At 53.5% G+C, this 18,631-nt stretch overlaps 2 protein-coding genes across 4 annotated transcripts; both read right to left on the bottom strand.

Moving 5' to 3' along the window:
- Nucleotides 1-149: 149 nt before the first annotated feature.
- Nucleotides 150-11,470, bottom strand: Map3k6 (mitogen-activated protein kinase kinase kinase 6). Of its 3 annotated transcripts, XM_076860964.2 has the most exons (30): nt 10,763-11,470; nt 9,448-9,464; nt 9,325-9,354; nt 9,218-9,241; nt 8,762-8,952; nt 8,477-8,645; nt 8,015-8,121; nt 7,457-7,627; nt 7,244-7,356; nt 6,700-6,859; nt 6,324-6,486; nt 6,138-6,245; nt 5,967-6,016; nt 5,793-5,888; nt 5,561-5,648; nt 5,347-5,480; nt 4,897-5,024; nt 4,543-4,679; nt 4,106-4,211; nt 3,428-3,585; nt 3,137-3,329; nt 2,913-3,051; nt 2,440-2,599; nt 2,136-2,312; nt 1,771-1,876; nt 1,342-1,504; nt 1,146-1,258; nt 985-1,058; nt 665-741; nt 150-452 (listed from the first exon to the last, which is right to left on the bottom strand). In XM_076860964.2, the coding sequence occupies exons 1-30, from the start codon at nt 11,103-11,105 to the stop codon at nt 362-364; spliced, it is 3,786 nt and encodes a 1,261-aa protein (XP_076717079.2). In that variant the 5' UTR covers nt 11,106-11,470; the 3' UTR covers nt 150-361. The 3 variants fall into 3 exon arrangements, with proteins under 3 accessions (XP_076717079.2, XP_076717078.2, XP_076717080.2); XM_076860963.2 differs by having other exon boundaries at nt 9,325-9,464; XM_076860965.2 differs by lacking the exons at nt 150-452; nt 665-741; nt 985-1,058; ... (1 more) ...; nt 1,342-1,504; nt 1,771-1,876 and having other exon boundaries at nt 2,260-2,353; nt 9,325-9,464.
- Nucleotides 11,471-12,812: 1,342 nt separating this feature from the next.
- On the bottom strand, nt 12,813-18,362 carry Fcn3 (ficolin 3). Its single transcript, XM_077110081.1, is given in 10 exon segments — nt 12,813-13,011; nt 13,013-13,068; nt 13,932-14,012; nt 14,014-14,060; nt 14,138-14,300; nt 16,900-16,925; nt 16,928-17,062; nt 17,943-17,996; nt 17,999-18,025; nt 18,278-18,362. Coding segments are annotated over 10 exon segments (873 nt in total).
- Nucleotides 18,363-18,631: the final 269 nt, after the last annotated feature.

The raw sequence follows: 18,631 nt of genomic DNA, 5'->3' as shown, positions 1-18,631 counted from the left end.
AGGGGTGGTTACAGTAATAAGGTGTTAGCAGAAAAGATCCAGATAGATGAAAGGGGTGAGATTAAGGAACCTCAGATTCAAACACAAAGACCACGAGGGGCTGCTCCCAGGACACCCACCATGCACCTCCGAAGTTGCCAAGACAGGAGTATGAAAGTGTTCTGTTTAATAGTCTTTGGTTGTGCTTGTGCTTGGATGCCTCTGTAGTTTGCTCCCCCCAACCAGTGCTAGGTCTGGGCACTACCCTGCCCCATTTGCCTGGTCTTCTGCTCTTGCCCCTGGTCCTGCACAGGTATGTCAGAGGCTGCTCAAGTCTTCTCTTTCCATCTGTCCATGATGTCCATTTCTGCCTCTGATGCCTTCATTCAGCCTCCCGGGGTCCAGGGGTAACTGGTGCAGATCCTGCTCGCTGTGCCAAAATGCCTCTCCAGATGCGGCATACCATCCCTCCCCTGGGGACAGCAGGTTTAATGTGGCTCAGTCAGAAGAAGGCCCCAGCTCTCTCTGGTACCCACTGTTTGCCCAATGCTCCCTCTGTCCCCAGGGACCCCTGGAACCCCTATGATTCCCAGGGAGGAACTTAAGGAGAACTACAGGTAGGGATTAGGATCTGGCCAGCATAAGGCCATGTGTGTTGTTCACCCCTGGAGGGCCCAGGATGTACCTGATGCCGGTATAGAGGAGGTCATCTCGAGTGGCACAGGTGAGCAGGGCACGGAGGGTGAAACTGTGGTTCAGCAGCTGTTTGTGGACAAAGACCCAAAGAAATATGGAGAGATAAAACTACAGGAAGATATGTCCAGAGACCTAGGTACTAGATTGTTCTATCAAAATGCTAAGGTGATCATATCCCTTTCTGGCCCTCATTTTCCCCATCATATATACAATGGAAGGAAAACACTTCCAGCCTTAAGAAGAGGGAAAAGTGAGAAGAGATGGACTACTGGTTGTGGGGGTCAGGGATAATCAGCATGTTCCCCTCACCGTTTGGATGGTGCCTGAATCCACCTTTAGCCCCTGTAACCACTGCACCAAGCCCTGGTCCTTTGGGAGGGCATCTGTCAAGAAGTCAGGTGAGATGATGAGCCTCCTGCTAAAGACTTCCTCACACCCACCAGTAGTGTCCTCCAGCCAGGTCCATTCACCTGGGGGCTCTGAGATGAGGGCATGGGTCCTGGTCTCTGCATTCACCCGATGTAGAGTCTGGTATATCAGGGCCTGGCACTCCCGTTCCTTCTCTGCCAGGACCTCCCAAAGTCTGTGGAGGTTAGGAGAGCAGAATGGAATGGTAAGTGGGTTGAAGCTGACATAGATTCTATGTGCCCTTCCAAGGGGACTTACCTGTCAGTCTCTGCCCGCAAGAGGCCCAGCTGCACTATCAGAGGAGGCGGGCCTTGCTCTCCTTCTGTGAGTCCACTACTCCTCAAGACAGGAGATTCTTGTTGCTTCTGCTGAGACTCCCCTTCTTTACTCAATTCCCCTGAGACCTCCTTCTTCTCTACCTCTGCCAATCCAAGTGGGGTGAGCTCAAGCAGTAGAAAGTCACCCCTTTAGGACCCCCAGATCCCACGGCAGGGGAATTAAGGGAGAGCACCCAGCTCTGGATAGTGACCAAGTGAGGCCAGTCTGGGAGATGTCCATTTAGTCACTCCTGGACGGGTTCCTTCCCACCTCCCTGAGCCTGGTCCCTACCAGCCTCATTATGTATTTGCCACGCCTCCAAGGGTCACACCCTCGCCCGCAGGCTGGCAGGCTCCAGCCCACTCCTACCGGGGTCCAGCACCGCCAAGGCTGCCCGCACAGCCCGGCTGAGCAGTGAGTCCAGCACGAACATCCAGTGTGGGCGGATCTGGCGCCTGCGGAGGATCTGCTTCACCTGGAGAGGGAGGGAGGGCGCAACTGAGAAGCTGAGCTTCAACTGGAGCTGGAGCTTGAGTTGGAAAGGCCTGGAAACTCTAGGCAAGGGAGGTGGGAGGACTTGATGTCAAGGGATGGGCTGGGAAGCAGGGCTGGGCAGACAGCCGCCTCCACGGAAGAGACTTAGAATCCTGGAACACCAAGTCCTTTCAATTACCTAACACAGGGAGCTCACTACCTATTATTGGGCAGCCCTAACTGCAAGGAAGCCCCCTCACCGCATCTGGGAAGGCGAAGAGCGGTCCATTCAGAAGTGTAGACCCAAGGCCCTGCGCCCGCAGAAGCGCTTGCAGCGCCCGCAGCTCCTGGGCCAGCTGCCGACGATTGGGAGTATGGATGTGTGCCCCCAGGCAGCGGAGCAGATGTTCCACATGATTCCTGCTCAGTCGGGAACCCTGAGAGGGAGCAAGGGGTCGGTCCGCGGGTCCCACTCCAGCTAAAGAGATTCTGGGGGTGAGGGAGAGGCTAGCAGCAGTCCTGTCCATGCACCACCACCAGGGGTCGCTGGGGCGGGCCGCCCACCTGTTCCTGCTCCAGGCACAGATTCTCCGCGAGTGTCAGCAGCTCCTGTTCCAGCACCTCGGCCAGCATGGCTCGGCGCTTGCTCTCCTGATGTAGCAGGCTCAGCCCTGAACTCTCTTCCGGGGACGTAGGCTCCTCGACCCCGGGCTCCTCCGGTACCCTGGGCGCAATGGAGAGCAGCTGATGGAGGGTGGACAACACCATCCAGCCTCCAGGTTTGAATCCTGGCTCTCTTACTTTTATGCCTACCTCTCAGGGACAGATAACAAGAGAAAAACCCGGAGCTGGGGCGGGAGTAGGGGAATCACAAGTTAGAACATTGGACAGGGCACAGATGGGCACCAGATACCATGCAAGTGGTCAAGGTGTCCAGGCCAAAAGCCCAAGGAGGGCATTTTCTAGAGGGAGTAGAATGACAAACCCAGGTGGAGGAAACCAGAACCCACTCTAGGACAGGGATGGTAGATTCTTACCGGAGCTGGCTGGTGTCCCCATAACTGAGACAGCGTTTTGGGGGGCTGGGTGGGTGCTGAGAGGGTGCCTGAGGCTGCGGGAATGTCTGGGACTGAGTGGTGGGGTCAGCCGAAGGAATGGGACTAGCTGTAGGGGCATCTAAAGGAGGGACAAGCTGTCAGCCCTCTCACCTTCACAGCTCCAGGACCCTCCAGTATGCTCACTCCCTCAACACCCACAATACCTGAGGACCGAGGAGCATGATGGGGGGAGGCAGGGCTGCGGCTCCTCTTCCCAGGCTGCAGGAAGGGATCCCCCAGCAGTGCTTGAGCACTGGCTCGGAGATGGGGGTCTGGCTCAAATGTTCTGAGGAGGAAGGTTTGGGCCTCAGCTGACAGAGAACTGGGCATTGGTGGGTGTACCTTGTACATGCCCACCTAGCAGGAGTTAGGGAGAACAAACAAGAGTTAAGATTAAAGGTGTTCAAGGACCAGTTCCACCCAAACTCCATGGCCAGGCCCCAAGGGGGGCTCACCTGAAACATGGCAGCCTGTGGGCTCCCTAGCTCATGGAAGGGTGGGCGACCTGTGGCCATCTCAATTACAGTGCAGCCCAAAGACCAGATGTCAGCTGCCTTCCCATATCCTCGTGGGCCCTGGTCAATGATTTCTGGGGCCATATACTGCAGGGTTCCTAGGATAGGAACATAAGCACCAATGCTCATCCAAGCATTATCACAGGGATGGGGAGACTCCAGCACCCTCTGGCCACCTGCACCTAGGCCGAACCTATTCTCCAAAACAGTTCCCATCACCTACCTCGATCATCAAACATCTATCCTGAGTTCCATCAGCCAACCTATTACCTACCAAAGCTTCCAGGGTTCACACAAGGCTTCATCATCTTGAACTTCATCACCCACAGGAGAGTTTCATCATGCACTCCATCCCCCCTGAACCCTACCACCTACTTTGACCCCCAACACCCACCTTGGCCTGAACTGATACTCCAGGACTACATTTAAGTGGCTAAGCCCAATTTAATCAGTTATCCAAACTCCACTTCTAGATTCTCACCTCACCACTGGCCCAATGCCTGTCCTAAATTCCATCCCCCATTAGAACTCTAACTCCAAGCCCAAGAGAAACCATGTTCCCTAGAAGGCTCCAAGAGTTTTTCTTCATCCCAACTCATCATCCCACACCCTTGTTACCTGTGAAGGTCTCAGTGCAGGGTGTGATGCCCGCCAGTCGTTTGGAGGTACCAAAGTCAGAAATTTTGAGCAGACCACTGAAGGTGTTGATGAGCACATTGTCCCCCTGATTGGTGTAGACATTGTGATTAGTGCCTACCTGAACTGGATCCTGACACAACTGGACCTTCATCCTAGGACCCCCATTTCCTGAGGATCCCAGCCTGGCCCAGGATCTATCAACCTCTTCCCACTGCCCACACCATTTATAGACCCCCCTGGGAGATGTGAACTTCTCCTCTCAGATCAGGAGATCTGAGGCTCTTCTTTCTTTAAGGAACCTCCATAACTAATTCCACCCTTTGCAAATGTTCGACCCACTTTATATCCAAACCTCCAGCCTCTGGGACCATGTTTCCCCAACCCCAATAAACCAAGTGGGCAGCCACAGGGCTGACCTTGATGTCTCGGTGCACAATCCGATTGTCGTGCAGATAGCTGAGTCCTTGCAAGATCTGGCGGGTGTAGAAACTGATAGTACTCTCATTGTCCTTCAGGGGTCCCCATACTGACCTCAGCAAGGAGGAGAGGCTGCCTGGGCAAATAAGTGGGTAACAACAATGGTTACCCACCCACATTTCTCTGCTTGAGGCCCAGACTCCTTCACCCAACACTACTCCATCAGCGAATTCTTGGCGACACTACCCACACACACTAAGGTTCATTTCCTCCTAGGGTTCTCCACCCCTGCCTTGCTCCATTCCCATAACCCACACTTCAAGTTTCACTTTCATCCCACGCAGGGTAGGTACCTCCAGGCACTTCCTCCATGAAGATTTTGAGGTAGCCGCCCTGGCTGGCTGAACCCAGATACCGCACGATGTTCTTGTGGCGCAGGCGTTTGTGAAGAGCGATTTCTTCATGCAGAGGCTGAGAAAACCTGGGGGGAGGTAGAGAAGAGAGGGATGGGATAGATTTGGCCAGAGACGCTCACCCTAGAGTGCACCACCAGACCATACCCCCAGGACCAGCCCCTCCCAAAACCCGCCTCGAACATTCCCCACCCACCTGGCCCTGCCCATAGACGTGCCCCCCCAGAACTTAGCCCCTCTGGTACCTACTCAGCCCGGCCCCAGGCTGCAGCCCGCCCTTTCAGGGCTCATGGAGCATTCAGCGTGGACCACTAGGTAGGTGTCTCCTCGGCCTGCCCACGCCTGCCCTTGCCATTCCTTAGCTGGTCCCCACCGCCGCACACACAGTACCTGCTGTCCCGCTCCGGGATCTCCTTGATAGCGATGCGTACCCTCGTGTGCCGATCGCGGCCTGCGTACACTACACCATAAGTGCCTTTGCCCAGCACTAACCGTTCGCCAGTCTCCGTGTATTCATAATCAAACTGTGGAGTGTGGGGTGACCGGGGTTCACCAGGGCCCGCAGCCCTTCGCCCTCCTCAAGTTCCCAGTCCCACCTCCTCACCTCCAGCACCTCCCCTACACCCGCCGCCTCCTCCGCGGGCGCCGTGGAATCTGGATTCGTTGCCAAAGACTGGATCAGGCCGCAGAACCTGAAGGCGGGGAAGGTCAGACAGGTAGGAATTGTCCCCTCCTCTACCGGGAGTCCCTGGGGGACATCGTCTCTTCCTTTCCCTCACTCCCTCAGGCATTCCGGTTCTAGAATATCCCGACCCGACCCGAGAGGCTGAGCGCACCACTGGCAGTGCCCTACGCTGGGGAAGCACAACTGGACGTCCTGAGCCGGAGGAAGAGCACAGAGGAAGCAGCAGCGCTCGTCCCGCTTGGAGGCGCTGAGAAAGGACAGAGAGGCCTGTGAGCGCCCCGCTGCCCTGGAACGCCAGAGCCAGCCCGCCGCACCAGCTCCTCACCTGACTCCGCAGATGGAGGCCACTGGGAAGGTCCAGCTAGAGGGGTTGTCCTGCAAGAAAAAAGGGGGCGTAATGGGAGGTGCTGGGTCAGGAGAGGAGTCTGGAGACTGGAGAAGAGCTCGAGGTAAAGGGTACATAGCGATTAGAAAAGGGACTCAAACGCGGGTTCACCTGGGTCTCAGGCTCCAGCAGCCTTAGGGTCACTGCCCCGACAGGGTCCATACCCTGAAACTCAAGTCTTGCCGGCAGCAGGACTTTGTTCATCTCCAGGACCAGTACCTGCAGGCAGTGGAATTGAGGGGTCCCATCAGAATGGGTTTGATCCTCTCCCAATTCCCCCATTCCCAAAGGCCTCACCAAACACTGGTCCCCCTTGGGAAAGGTTGTCATGAATGGCTGGCAGGACTGTAGCAAGAAGTGGAGCCAGAAGTGTGCTCGACACAGGGGTCCTCCAGAGGGCTCTGGTGTGGGTCTGAAGTGCTGGTAGAGCAGGAAAGTTTCCATCACTGACACCAGGTACCTGCAGGTACAGCCTTGTCCTCAGTTCAGGCTAGCCATCACACCAGCACCACCAGGAACAGTAAAGTGACTTGAATGTAGCCAGAACATGGACACTAGATGCCAACGTCACTGGCCTGAAAGTGGTTGGGGTCATAGTCTGGAACTCAGGCTATAGTGCCAATGGAATGGGTACAGGAGATGACAGCTCAGGAATGTAGAAGAGGTCACCTACCATATGGGGGCATTGAGCTTATACAGCTGCTCTGCAGCCAGCACCACCTGGATGGGGTCATTTGTAAGGATCTGGGCTCCCAGGTAGAAACCTACGTCCCAGTAATACTGCATCTTCTCCACACAGCCTTTGCGGGCCAGCAGGCAGCCCAGCTTCATGCCTGGGGGGAAAGGGCATAGGCGGTGTAGGTGTGGGTAAGGCCCAAGTGTGTGCCATACCATTCACATGGGCATGTGTGCAGCCAAGAACAGGTATGGGTAAAATAGTAGGTGTGGCAAGATCTCAGGTGGGATCTCAGGTGCAGGTAAGGGGTTGGACACAAGTAAATGTGGAATTCAGTGTGTAACAAACACAAATATGAACTTGGGAACAGTTGTGGGCTCAAGGGACTCAAGGACTCCTGAGGGTCCAGGGCAGGTTGAGGATGCAGGTATGGGTAATGGTACCAAAAAGGTATTAACTCAGCCCTAGCTTCTGCCCTGGACTCTCTCCTGCCCTGTCCTCAGGTCTCTCTGGGCACTGCTGTGTGGATGGTGGACTTCACCTATCAGCTGCAGTTCCTCAGAGTCCTCGAAGTGCTTCCCGGCCGCAATGAGGAGCACAGCAGCATTGATGCCGGAGTGCAAGCTGGGTTCCACATCAAAGGCTTTGCGATACCTGAGGCAGGGTGGGGGGGCCACAGGGCTAGTCAGATGCCCACAGCACTGTCCCTCACCCTACAAGCTCAGTTCTCTGTCCATTCTCTTGTACCTCTTACCAGTGATAGGCCTGCTCCCGGTACCCAGCATCCTGGAAGCCAGAGCTGAAGAACATGTCCTTGTAGACACGGCCACACATGCAGTACAGATCAGGTGCCACAGAGCCCTCACACTGAACCAGTGGCAGCAGCACATTCAGAGCTTTCTCCCTGTCCCCAGGCCTGTTCCTCCTAAGGGTGGGGAAAGATGGTCTGAGGTCCTGTCTGATGACCCTGATGCACTCTGTCCAGGGATCCTAAATCCTAAGAGCAGGGACCCTTTCAGGACCCTGACAACACAAGACCACCAAATGGCACTGACCCTGGTCAGCACTGACCTCTCAAGAAGTAGTGACCCCGGGTGGAAGTGATTCCTAGATATAATGGCTCTAAGGAGCAGTGACCTTGGAAAGCTGTAACCAGGTTGCAGTAACTAGAACAACAAGGACCTCTTGGCTGGTCAGCAAATTTCCTGAAGACCAGTGGTCCCAGCCAGCAATGATCTCGTCTTTACAAGTAGAGATCCAGGCCACAGAAACTGTCATGTGGCTCTGACCCAAGCCCTGATCCACCACTCACCGGTTGAGGGCAAATGTGTAGTGGAAACAGACATTGTGTTGCTCAGCCACATCGCAGGTGGGCAAGGCCTGTAGGGTCTCCACCAGTTCGATGATGGCTGAGTAGTCCTGTGTAAGAGAACAGTAAGCAGCAGCATGAGGAGCCCCCAGCCCTTGAGGAAAACTCTGAGCAAGGATCCTGTCCCACAGCTGACATCCCACTCCTACCCTCTGAACATCGCCCTCAGGCCCAGCAGGTATGCAGATTGGACCTCAAGTGGAAAGTTCACCGTGTGCTCCATGCTAACAACTGCCCTAAGAGTCAGTGATATCATTTCACAAACAAGAAAACTGAGGCTCAGAGAGGTTAGAGAGTTTGCTTAAAGCCACCAGTGAACAAGAAGCACAGACAGGAACTGAATTTGGGTTTGTTTGACAACAAAGGCCCCTCAGCTGACTGACTGCCCCTCAGAACACCTCACACCTGCACATCACGGTAGGAAAGCAGCAGGTTCATGATGATATCAGGGCTCAGCAACTCCACACTGTCCAGTCTCCGCTGCAGACGAGCCAGCTCTTGCCGCAGCTGCTGCCCACTGAACCTCTCCCGAGCCTGCCGGATATTCTGCCGAATGGTCTCCCGGAAATAGCCACTGATGTCCAGGCCAGGGGAGGGAGGGAGAAAGAATGGTGGACCTGTCCCTCAGCCACAGCCCATTGTACCCTCACCAGCCACTTCCTGGTGTACCCTCTGAGAAGGCCCCATTACCAGGAGTCTGTAGGAGTGGCCTCCAGCAGGCGAGCAAGCCGGCATACCAGGGGAGTGAGCAGGGCCTCGGTGCCCACCCCAACCTGAACCAACCCATCAGCCAGGCCCTTCAGAAGGCCCACATCACCACATAGCACCCGACCAGTGGCTGTCACCACGTAGGGGATCAGTGTGTAGCTACCAGCACAATCCTGGTGGGAAGGAGACAGAAATCAGTGGAGGTCAGAGGTCAGCACAGTGTTAGAGAGAGAGACAGGAAGGAGTCAGAGGTCAGTACCAGTGAGGAATGGAATAGCAGGAAAGGGGCACACTTCATAAAAGGAGGCCATAGGGAACACAGGGTCACATGGATGTCAAGGGACTTCAGGGAGGTCAGAGGTAACTGAGGAAGGCCAGGAAGACCAGTGGGGGTCAGAGGTCAAAGGGTACATCAGAATGAAGAATGGTTCTTCTCACCGAATTCTTCTGGAAAACATCCTCCTGCAGGAGGCAGACAAATATTAGTATTCTAGGAAGGCCTCACCCCAACCCTGCACCTGCCCCACCAGCCACGGGCCACCTACTCTGAGGGCCTGCAGGTCAGGGAGCTCGGCCTGGGAGCAGAGGAGCACGTTGTTGGTCATACTGAAGCTCTCACGCACACCAAGGTGGTAGAATAGGGAGGGCTGTGCTAGGGAGTTGCTCACCTCCAGGACCACCACGTCTGTGGGCACAGAGGTGCAGGCTCTAAGTCTTGAAGCCCAACTTGGTGGGGAAGTAGCCTGGGATGCACTCCAGCTGGGCTTGCCTTGCTGAGGGATCCCAGTCAGGTTCAGTTCTGCTCTGGTCTGTTTCTCCCTTTTATGGCCTCCCTACTGCATACACAGTACTGATAACTGTGGTGCTTCTGAGGGCTCACTAGATACGACACTCACCCCTCTGCTCAGAGCCTGCAATCACTGCCCAGAGAAGGGGGCCAGGCTGTGCTCCACCTCAGAGCCTGTTCCAGGCTGTGTGGGAAGCAGGAGCTGTACAAACACAGAAGTCCCATCCCTGATCCTCAACCTAGCTTCTTGAAAGCAGTCTGCACCATTGGCCTAAGTAGACAAAGCTGTGCCTGTATGTGTATATGTGTAGCTTACTGTGTCTTTGAATGACAAGTTTGCAGGGGCCCTTCTGAGTCAACATGGATGCGATTTGTGAGTCTATCCATGACTGTGTGTCTTTGTGTCTTCAAGGTCAGGTCAGTATTTGTTTTTAGGCTGCAATTTCTCTTAATCTTTTTAGTTATTTGGGCTGCAATTTCATGGATGTCCAGGAAGCACGGTTCCCAGACTCTTGGATGAACAAATAAGGACAGGAGACCCGGCATCCGGGTAGGCGGTAGAACTGCAGCCTCTGGCCCCGCCCCAGAAAGTCCCTGTCCCTCCCATTCTCTCTTCGTTGTGTTGTTTTGAAACTAAGCCCCCTCGCCCAGAATCCAATCCTGATGGGTCTCTTCGCTTTCCCTTTCCCCTCTTTACCCCGATCCTTGGAACTAGTAATGCTACGACCTCTAAATTCCGGCCCCGCACGAGGAGGCCTAGTCCAAGCTCCCCTCCCAGGATTCGCCCTCGAGAGCTTGGCACTTAAACCTCGCGAAGCGAGTCTCCAGCCGCCCACGCGCCACAGAACCGTTGCCCGGCCCCCAGCCACGCCCCAGCCTCTCAGCCCCGCCCTAGCCCCGCCCCGCTCGCTAGGCACGGCCCCTACCAAAGGGTTCTTAAGCGCCAACCCCAACCCTGGAACAGGGGCTGGATCACTAAATCCAATTTAGGGTCTCCAGAGCCACTAAATTCCACAACTTCCATAGCACCGCCTCAAATCCTTCAGGTTTAGTTCACCTTACGTCCCTAGTCCCCGCCCCCAACTCGGCCCCGCCCTGCACCCGCCGGCTCCGCCCCTTTCCCCGCCCAATATCCTAAGACGCCCTCCGCCCCTTTCCCCGCCCAATATCCTAAGCCTTGCGGGCGTCGCGCTTACCCGCGTTGTAGAAGGAGTCCAGCGCGGCCGTGTCTCCCAGGGCCAGGGTTTCAAAGGGCAGGCTGCGCAGCTGTGGCGGTGGCCGTGGCCCTGGGAGCTGCGCGCAAGCCTCGCGCAGGCAACGGAGAGGCAGCGGCTCCCCCTGGGTTCCCTTCCCAAGCTCCACCCCGGGCCGTGGCTCCCGGGTCAGCACGTAGACCACGCTGAGAGGCCGGCTCCGAGCGCAGCTCCGGCCTGTTGGGGTAGCTAGCGGCCGGCTCCGGCTCAGCGCTTCGGCCAGCGGGTCCTGCCAGCAACTGCCCGCTCGCTCCAAGGTCCCGGACCCGGTGCACTGCCCCGCCATGCGAGGGCGCTCAGGCGCGGCGCGCCGGGTCCTGGGAAACTGGGGCAGGACACGAGGCTGGGGCGGTGGATCCAGGGATCTCGGGATTGGGAATCCAGTCGAGATCCGAGAATCTCCTACGGGATCCGGGGATCCGGAGATCAGTCGGACGTCCTGTTCCGGAAATCTGGAGTCCAGGGAGAAATCTGAGCTCAGACTTGCAAGGTCCTGAGGATCTGAAATCCGGGATTGAGTTCCGAGAATCTGGGGTACTCGGTGATCCGCAGCTCAAGAGTTGCAGGGAAAACCCGGGAATCAGGCCGGCAGTGTTTGTCACCCAGACTTCTCAGGGGAGCGCCGGCCGTCACTCTGTCCTGCCCTCACATGTAGGCCGGGCCCAGCCCTTTCCCGACCAGGAAAGCTCCACCCTCGGCCCTGGGGCAGCACCGCTCCCCAGCGGCTGGGGACGCGGCCTCTCCCTTCCCTTCTCTCCCGCCAGAACCTCTGATACTGGCCGCTTCCGGAACAGCTTGAGTCCTAGTGCACGCCAACCTCTGTGGACTGCTTACTGCAGGCACTCATGTGTGCCTAGGCCCAGGCTAGAGAACAAGCAAGATTTGCAGGCCCTGCTGTACAGATGTCTGTTGAATTAATGGTTCTCAAGTCATCGGGGTATGCAAAACACGATGAATAGTGGGTGTCCGGAATCCAGCCCTGGAGTGGGGCTTGATGTCTGAGCTCTTGTCTGAGTGCTACTTTTCCCAGGACTTCATCAGCTATGGAGCCTATTGATCTTTGACCTCTATCCAAAAGATGACAGTGAGGCCTGAGAAGCACCTTCTACTCTAAACATTTCTCTACTCATCCTTTGAAGAGAACCCTAGAAACCTCAGCCCTTTGCGTTCTAACAGTGTCCCACCCTCACATCCCTAAGAATCTCTTTCTAATGTGAATTAGTGACTGAGACAACAAGCTGTGTAACCTCAGTGAACCTTGAAATCAGCAACTGAGGACTTGGAGGGGTTAAATAACTTGTGTAAGATCAGTCGGCTATATAACGGAACAGGGTGCAAACCTAGGACTGTCCAACTCTTAACTATTTGCTTCTGCCACTACTTGAAATGCTGTGGCATTGGGCGAATATACTGCTCAAAAAATGCTAGCTCAGTGGCTACTGTTTCATCATTGGAAGAAAAAAAGGTACCTTCTTTGATTTGATTTGATCTTGGATTCAAAGGAGCTCTCAACGGGTTAGGCAAGGAGCAGCAGAGGGCGAGGACTTGACCCATAACAGACTGGGGTGGGAAACACAGTTTACAAGGGACAAGCAACAGAGAGGGTGAGAAAGCTATGCAATTTCTACCACAAAACCATCTATTTGCAGGCCCAGAGAGCCCAGACTTGTTCAGTGGCTTCTTGAATCTCTTCCAATCCCTCTGCTAGATGCCCCGCTGTTCTTGTTCTTGTTTTGCACACCTCCAGAGAAACCTCTTTACCTTGGGAGGTTTCCCTTCCATCTTCCTGATAGGAAGGAAATCCATCCATGGAGCTGAGACTTATGTTCCTGCTCTGCCCTCTTTACCCAGTAACTGAAAGAATCCTGAAAGCCTGAAAAGGGTTAAAATGATTTATTTTTAAATGTGGACAGGGAAACAGAGGCGGTTGCAGTGGGGAGGTGGTTGAGGGTCCGGAAGCTGTTCGGGAGAGATAAGGGCACTGCAGGGCACCCTAGTGGAGCATCATTGGAACCCTGTGGTAGGGGTGACCCACAACTCAGCTAGAGGCCCAATTGATGCCATGCTTGTGGGCAGTGGCCTCAGACACTGCATAGTGACTGTTGAGATTGGATTGATAACAGGATTCATACCACCAGGCAACAGGGACAACCTCTGAGCAGCTGTTCCCATTTGAGTCATGGTCGGTGTCAGGTGGTAAAAGGCTTCCTGCTGTGGAAGCTCAAGGAGTCCCTTCCTGCAGTCCCTTCCTGGAGGGCACCGTAGGGATCCACCCCATGCCTGGCACCCTTAGGGATATTATCCTGAGAAAGTCTCAAGCAACTGCAAGGTGGATGTTACCAACCCCATAAGACATTAGCGGAATAAGGGGCCAGGTGTTTGCCACTGTTACTCAGCTAGTCACAGCGGCTATGGGACTTGCATTTATGATTGATTCCAGAGTCACCAACTCTTCCCCCTGCCTTGTCCTCTCCAGAATCCCTAGTTTCCCTCCATCCTTTGTCTACTCTCAGCTCCCATTTACAGGCCAAGCATCTGTACCAAGGAGAGCTGGGAGGAACTTCGTGTGCCTGGGCAAGAAAGGGGGCTCCCCTGAGGCACCTCCCCATCACCACTTCCCCCTTTCAGATCTCTCCCCAACAGTCTGTTTCTCTGACAGAAGAGTGCCCTAGTTCCCAGGAGCCTCAGATGGCGCCCACAGCCCCACCCTGCCTCCTGGCCCATTCCCAGCCACTACCCCACCCACCCTCACCCCACCCCTGTTCTGGAGATTGAACTCAGGGCCTTGCACAGGCTAGGCAAGGGCTCTGCCCAGAGCTATGGCCCCAGCTCCTCCCCACCCATTTTATAGGAAACCGAGGCTCTGACACAGAAGGGACTTGCTCAAGATGGCAGAGTAAGGGGTGAATTTGAAATCACCCTCAGGTCTATTTGCCTCCAGAGCCCTAATTCTTTCTTTACCGTACCACCCTGTCTCAGGGTTGTCTTTCCTTGGATAAAAAAACTGAGATCCACAGAGGGGAGGAAATTGCCCTAGAGACCTAGGCAATGCTCTGAAAGAAACCAGCCCCCTGCCTCCCCTTCTTCAGGGCCCCACCTTAGACTCACTCACTTGCAATGCCTCTGAGAACTTGCTCAGTGCCTGCAGGGAGTAGTTTGCCTCCCCCATAAGACAGAAAGTCACATAGTGGGGGGGCAAAGGTATGGTTGCCATTAAAGTCTTCCAGCTCTACCCAGGTACCTGGGAGAAAGGGGGAAGCTGGAATGAAGGAAGCTCAGATTCTCAGGTGTGGACTTGGGAGGGATGGAAGACTGTACCCTTAGGGCCCTTTGACCTTGCTGGGAACTCCCCCTGAAGGGTGAGCTTGTGTAAGTTCTCATTCCCCAGCCAGAACTCAGACTCCTAGCTCCCAAAATCTGCTTTGTAGGATGACCACAAATGAAATAAATCCACAGAACCATCCTGTCACCTTGGAAACACCTGCGGAGGCAGAGAAGACTGGCATACCAGGTACTACTCCAGCCTGGGCAAGGGGTGCTGGGGAGCAAAAGTACCTACGTGTCAGCTGAGGTTGGGTGAACAGGAGAGGTGAGCTGATGTTTCTCTTCTCTTTGGATTGGGGCCTAGTGGATAAAAAATTTCTTCAAGGAAGCTTTGCTTGTAAATACATTGAAAAACTTGATTTCCTAATTAACTTTTTTTCCTTTCTTTCTTTTTTCTTTTTCTTTTTTTTTTTTTTAATACTGGGGATTGAACCCAGAGGTGCTTAACAACTGAGCCACATCCCCAGCTCTTTTTTAAAATATATTTTATTAGAGACAAGGTCTTGCTGAGTTGCTTAGGGCCTTGCTAAATTGCTGAGGCTGGCTTTGAACTTGTGATCCTCCTGCCTTACCCTCCCAAGCTGCTGAGATTACAGGTGTGCCCACCATGCTAGGCTTCCTTATTAACTTTTACTGACACTCAAATGCATTCCAAAACCTTGCATTCCTAGGGGAGATTGAAATGATAGAAACACTGTCCCTTCCCTCAGGAGACCCTTAGTCTATTAGGAGTCAGACTCACGATAATGTGCTTTCATTTACTATGATTTTTACCAAGATATTTAAAGCAGAGATATTGACCCCAGTCCAAACTGGACTTCTGGCCTTACCCTGATATCCACCCCTCCAATCTTCCTCCTCCAGGTCAAGTACTCCTTCGCCCTGGGAGTTTCCTTCCTAAATATTTTGTCATTGTTGTTACAGCAGTGGGGGTTGAACCCAGGGATGCTAGTGCTCTACCACAGGGCTATATCCCAAGTACTTTTTTTTTTTCTTTTTTTGGTACCAGTGATAGAACTCAGGAGCACTTAACCATTGAGCCACATCCCCAGCACCCCTGGTTTTTTTTTTTTTTTTTTTTTTTTTTTTTGAGGGAATTTTTTTTTAAAGAGAGAGAGACAGAGAATTTTAATTTTAATTTTTATTTTTTAGTTATCAGCGGACACAGTATCTTTGTTTGTATGTGGTGCTGAGGATCGAACCCGGGCCGCACGCATGCCAGGCGAGCGCGCTACCGCTTGAGTCACATCCCCAGCCCGAGAGAGAGAATTTTTAATATTTATTTTTAATTTTCGGTGGACACAACATCTTTGTTTGTACGTGGTGCTGAGGATCAAACCTGGGCCACACGCATGCCAGGCGAGCGCACTACCGCTTGAGCCACATCCCCAGCCCATCCCCTGCATTTTTTTTAAAACATATTTTAGTTGTAGATGGACACAATACCTTTATTATTGTTTGTTTATTTATTTTTAAATATTTTGTTTTTTTAGTTGTAGTTGGACACAAAACCTTTATTTTATTTTATTATGCTGAGGATTGAACCCAGCGCCCCGCACGTGCTCTACTGCTGAGCCACAACCCCAGCCTCTTGTTTACTTATTTTTATGTGATTCTGAGAATTGAACCCAGTGCCTCCCACATGCTAGGCAAGTGCTCTACCACTGAGCCACAACCCCAGCGCACCCCCCACCAGTCCCTTTTTATATTTTATTTAGACACAGGTTGTCACCAAGTTGCTTAGGGCCTTGTTAAGTTGCTGAAGCTGACTTTGAACTCAAGATCTTCCTGTCTCAGCCTCCCAAGCTTCTGGAATTACAGGCATCCACAATCCAGCCCAGATCAAGCACTTTTAAAAATTACTATTATTTTTTTATTTTGAGACAGTGTCTCACTAAGTTGCCCAGGCTGGCCTTGAGCAATCCTCCTGCCTCAGCCACCGAGTAACTGGGATTATAGGTATGCACCACTACACCTGACTCCTTCTCCACCTTGTTCCCTACTTCAACTCATCTTCCACGATGTAGCCCAAGACTTCTCTTTTTTTTTTTTTTTTCTTTTTCGTTTTTTATGGCACTGAGTATTGAACCCAGGGGTGCTTAACCACTGAGCCATATCCCCAGCCCTTTCTATTTTTTATTTTGAGACAGGGTCTTACTAAGAGCTTCACAAACATGAGGAAGCTGGCTTGAACCTACAATCCTTCTGCCTTAGTCTCCCGAGTTGCTGGAATTACAGGTGTGTGCCACCATACCTGGCCAAGTCATCTTTCTAAAATACAAGTCTGACCTGGTTCTTCTGCTTAAATCTCTTCCAGGGCTCCCCATTTCCTCCCACAACTCCTCAGTCAGTAATTTAATGCCTTCCCGGAGCTGGCCTTTGCAGAGGTCCTCCGTGCATGTCTGGTCACACCAAAAGACCATAGCTGACCACCCACATCTACTCTTAGCTCACTCCCTTGGTGCCCCTAAACCCTCTGGTACTCTCCTGCTTTCATAAATTTATCTTTACCTCTACCTGGAAAGCCCTTCTGCATCTTATCTAGAAAACGTCTACACAGCCTTCAAGGTCCTTCCAAACGTCACCTCCTCTATGAAGCCCTCTCAGACTTCTTCAGGCACTGTGGGGAGCTCAACCACCACCTGTCTGTGACTTCCTCTAAGGGTATCTTGCTCCAATGGGCTTTGGCTCCCCCTAGGGGTCATGGGGGAGAAGTGCTCATTGGATCAGGTCTTCCAGCCCCTTTTCTCATTCACCAATCAGCCACCCCCAGCAGTGTTGTGTCACAAAAGGCTGGGTAGGCCCTGCTCTTCCTGCTCTTCCTGCCCTCCCTGCCCTCCCTGCCCTCCGGTAGGCACAGATGGTACCAACCACTCAAGGTGGTGCCCTGGCTCAGCCGCTCTTGGCGGATACTGGGACCTTAGAAAGGGGAGATGGAGTGTGGGGGTGGGCAGGTTATTCCCCACACTCCTCCACCCAGTAACTGGAACAAGTGGGGACTTCAGAAGCCCTCTTGCTCCTTTGGGCCTCTGAAGGGACTATAAGGAGTACTAAGGAGGGCTTGGCCACGCCTGGGGCCCACCAACACCCACACTGCCTGATTCCAAGTTCCCAGCTCCCACGAAGGCAGCCCCACCCTCCTGGCACCAGAACAGTTTCACTGGATCTCCTGCCCCAGAGAGGGACCGTGTGTTGGCTCTGAGGTCTGAGCACCCCTGAGGGAGTGGCCATAACCACTAATGGGGAGAGCTCAGGTCCTTCTCCTAATTCTCCCCACCCTCCCAGCCTCCCATCCCCGTGGGCGGGCAGTCATAACTGATTGCTGTGGAGGCAGCAGAAACATCCATCCTTGAGTGTGGGGATAGAGCAAAGGAAACGGGGAGGCCCTGACCCCACATACTCATCAGGTTCACCCTTGGGGTCCATCTTGCTGAGGTCCAGGCTGCCCTGAAATCCCAGAGGCAGAGATACCCTGAGTCCTGTTCATGCCCCCAAAGAAATAAGATTTGGAGCTAGAAGTTCCAATCCCCTTTTCACCTTTTACTGGCTATGTGATGGGAGACTTAACAACTTAGCCTGTCTTGAGTCTCACTTTCCTCCTTAGTAAATTGAGGACAATACCACCTACCTGGCAGATCTTAGGATGCTGCGTACCTACCCATCAAGAGCCTGGGACAGAAAGGGTTCCTGTCCCTTTGTTATGGCTCCTCAGCACAAACTGCAGCTGCTACATCCTCACACCTGTACCCTGTCCGTCAGGTTAACCAAAGGGCCCTGCCAGCTCCCCAACACATCTCACCTTGGGGACCTGGAGCTCCTTTCTCCCCAGTACTTCCTGGGGTTCCAGGACAAAAATTTTGCTGGCTTTCAGTTCCCTGGGTTCTGCAGGGAGACACAGGGTCCGTGGGCACAGTTTGGACATGTTTCTCCCAGATCGCTCTGTAGTTCTTTTTCCACCTCCCAGATTCTAGCTGTCAGGGCACTTGCTTCTTTAGCAGGTAAGGTTTTGCACTATTTCTATCTTATTTGCATAAATTAGCATGCAGAGTCCCAATGGTCAAACTCTAACCTGTCTCCTTGGGGCAGGCAGGAAATAAGAGGAGGATTGATGGAGAAAGCACCCTAAACCCCTACCTGGGAAGCTGGGGTGGTCCTGGGTACTCAGGCAGGACCCTAAATAGGAGGAGAATAAGGAAAGAGAGATCCACTGTAGGCCCATCTTGCTGAGGCCACCAGAGAAAGAATGTCAGCTTATAAGAAACCAGACTGGTGGGAAGGTATAAAGTAAGACTTCCTCCCAATGTCCCCCAGGGACACCCCACACAGGCTGATGCTACCAGAGGGCATTTCCTTTCCTAGTCCTAGAGAGAATGGGTATTGTCCTTGTCTTGTCCAGCCAGAATGGAGTCCAACTTCTGATCCTGACTCCCCAGTCATCTCTCCAGGTCTCTATATTCATATGAATTTTCTCAGCTTTAAACTTTAGTT

This window comes from Callospermophilus lateralis, chromosome 7 (genome assembly GCF_048772815.1).
Source record: "Callospermophilus lateralis isolate mCalLat2 chromosome 7, mCalLat2.hap1, whole genome shotgun sequence".
Taxonomy (NCBI): Eukaryota; Metazoa; Chordata; class Mammalia; order Rodentia; family Sciuridae; genus Callospermophilus; species Callospermophilus lateralis.
This window is presented reverse-complemented; position numbering and strand designations above follow the sequence as displayed.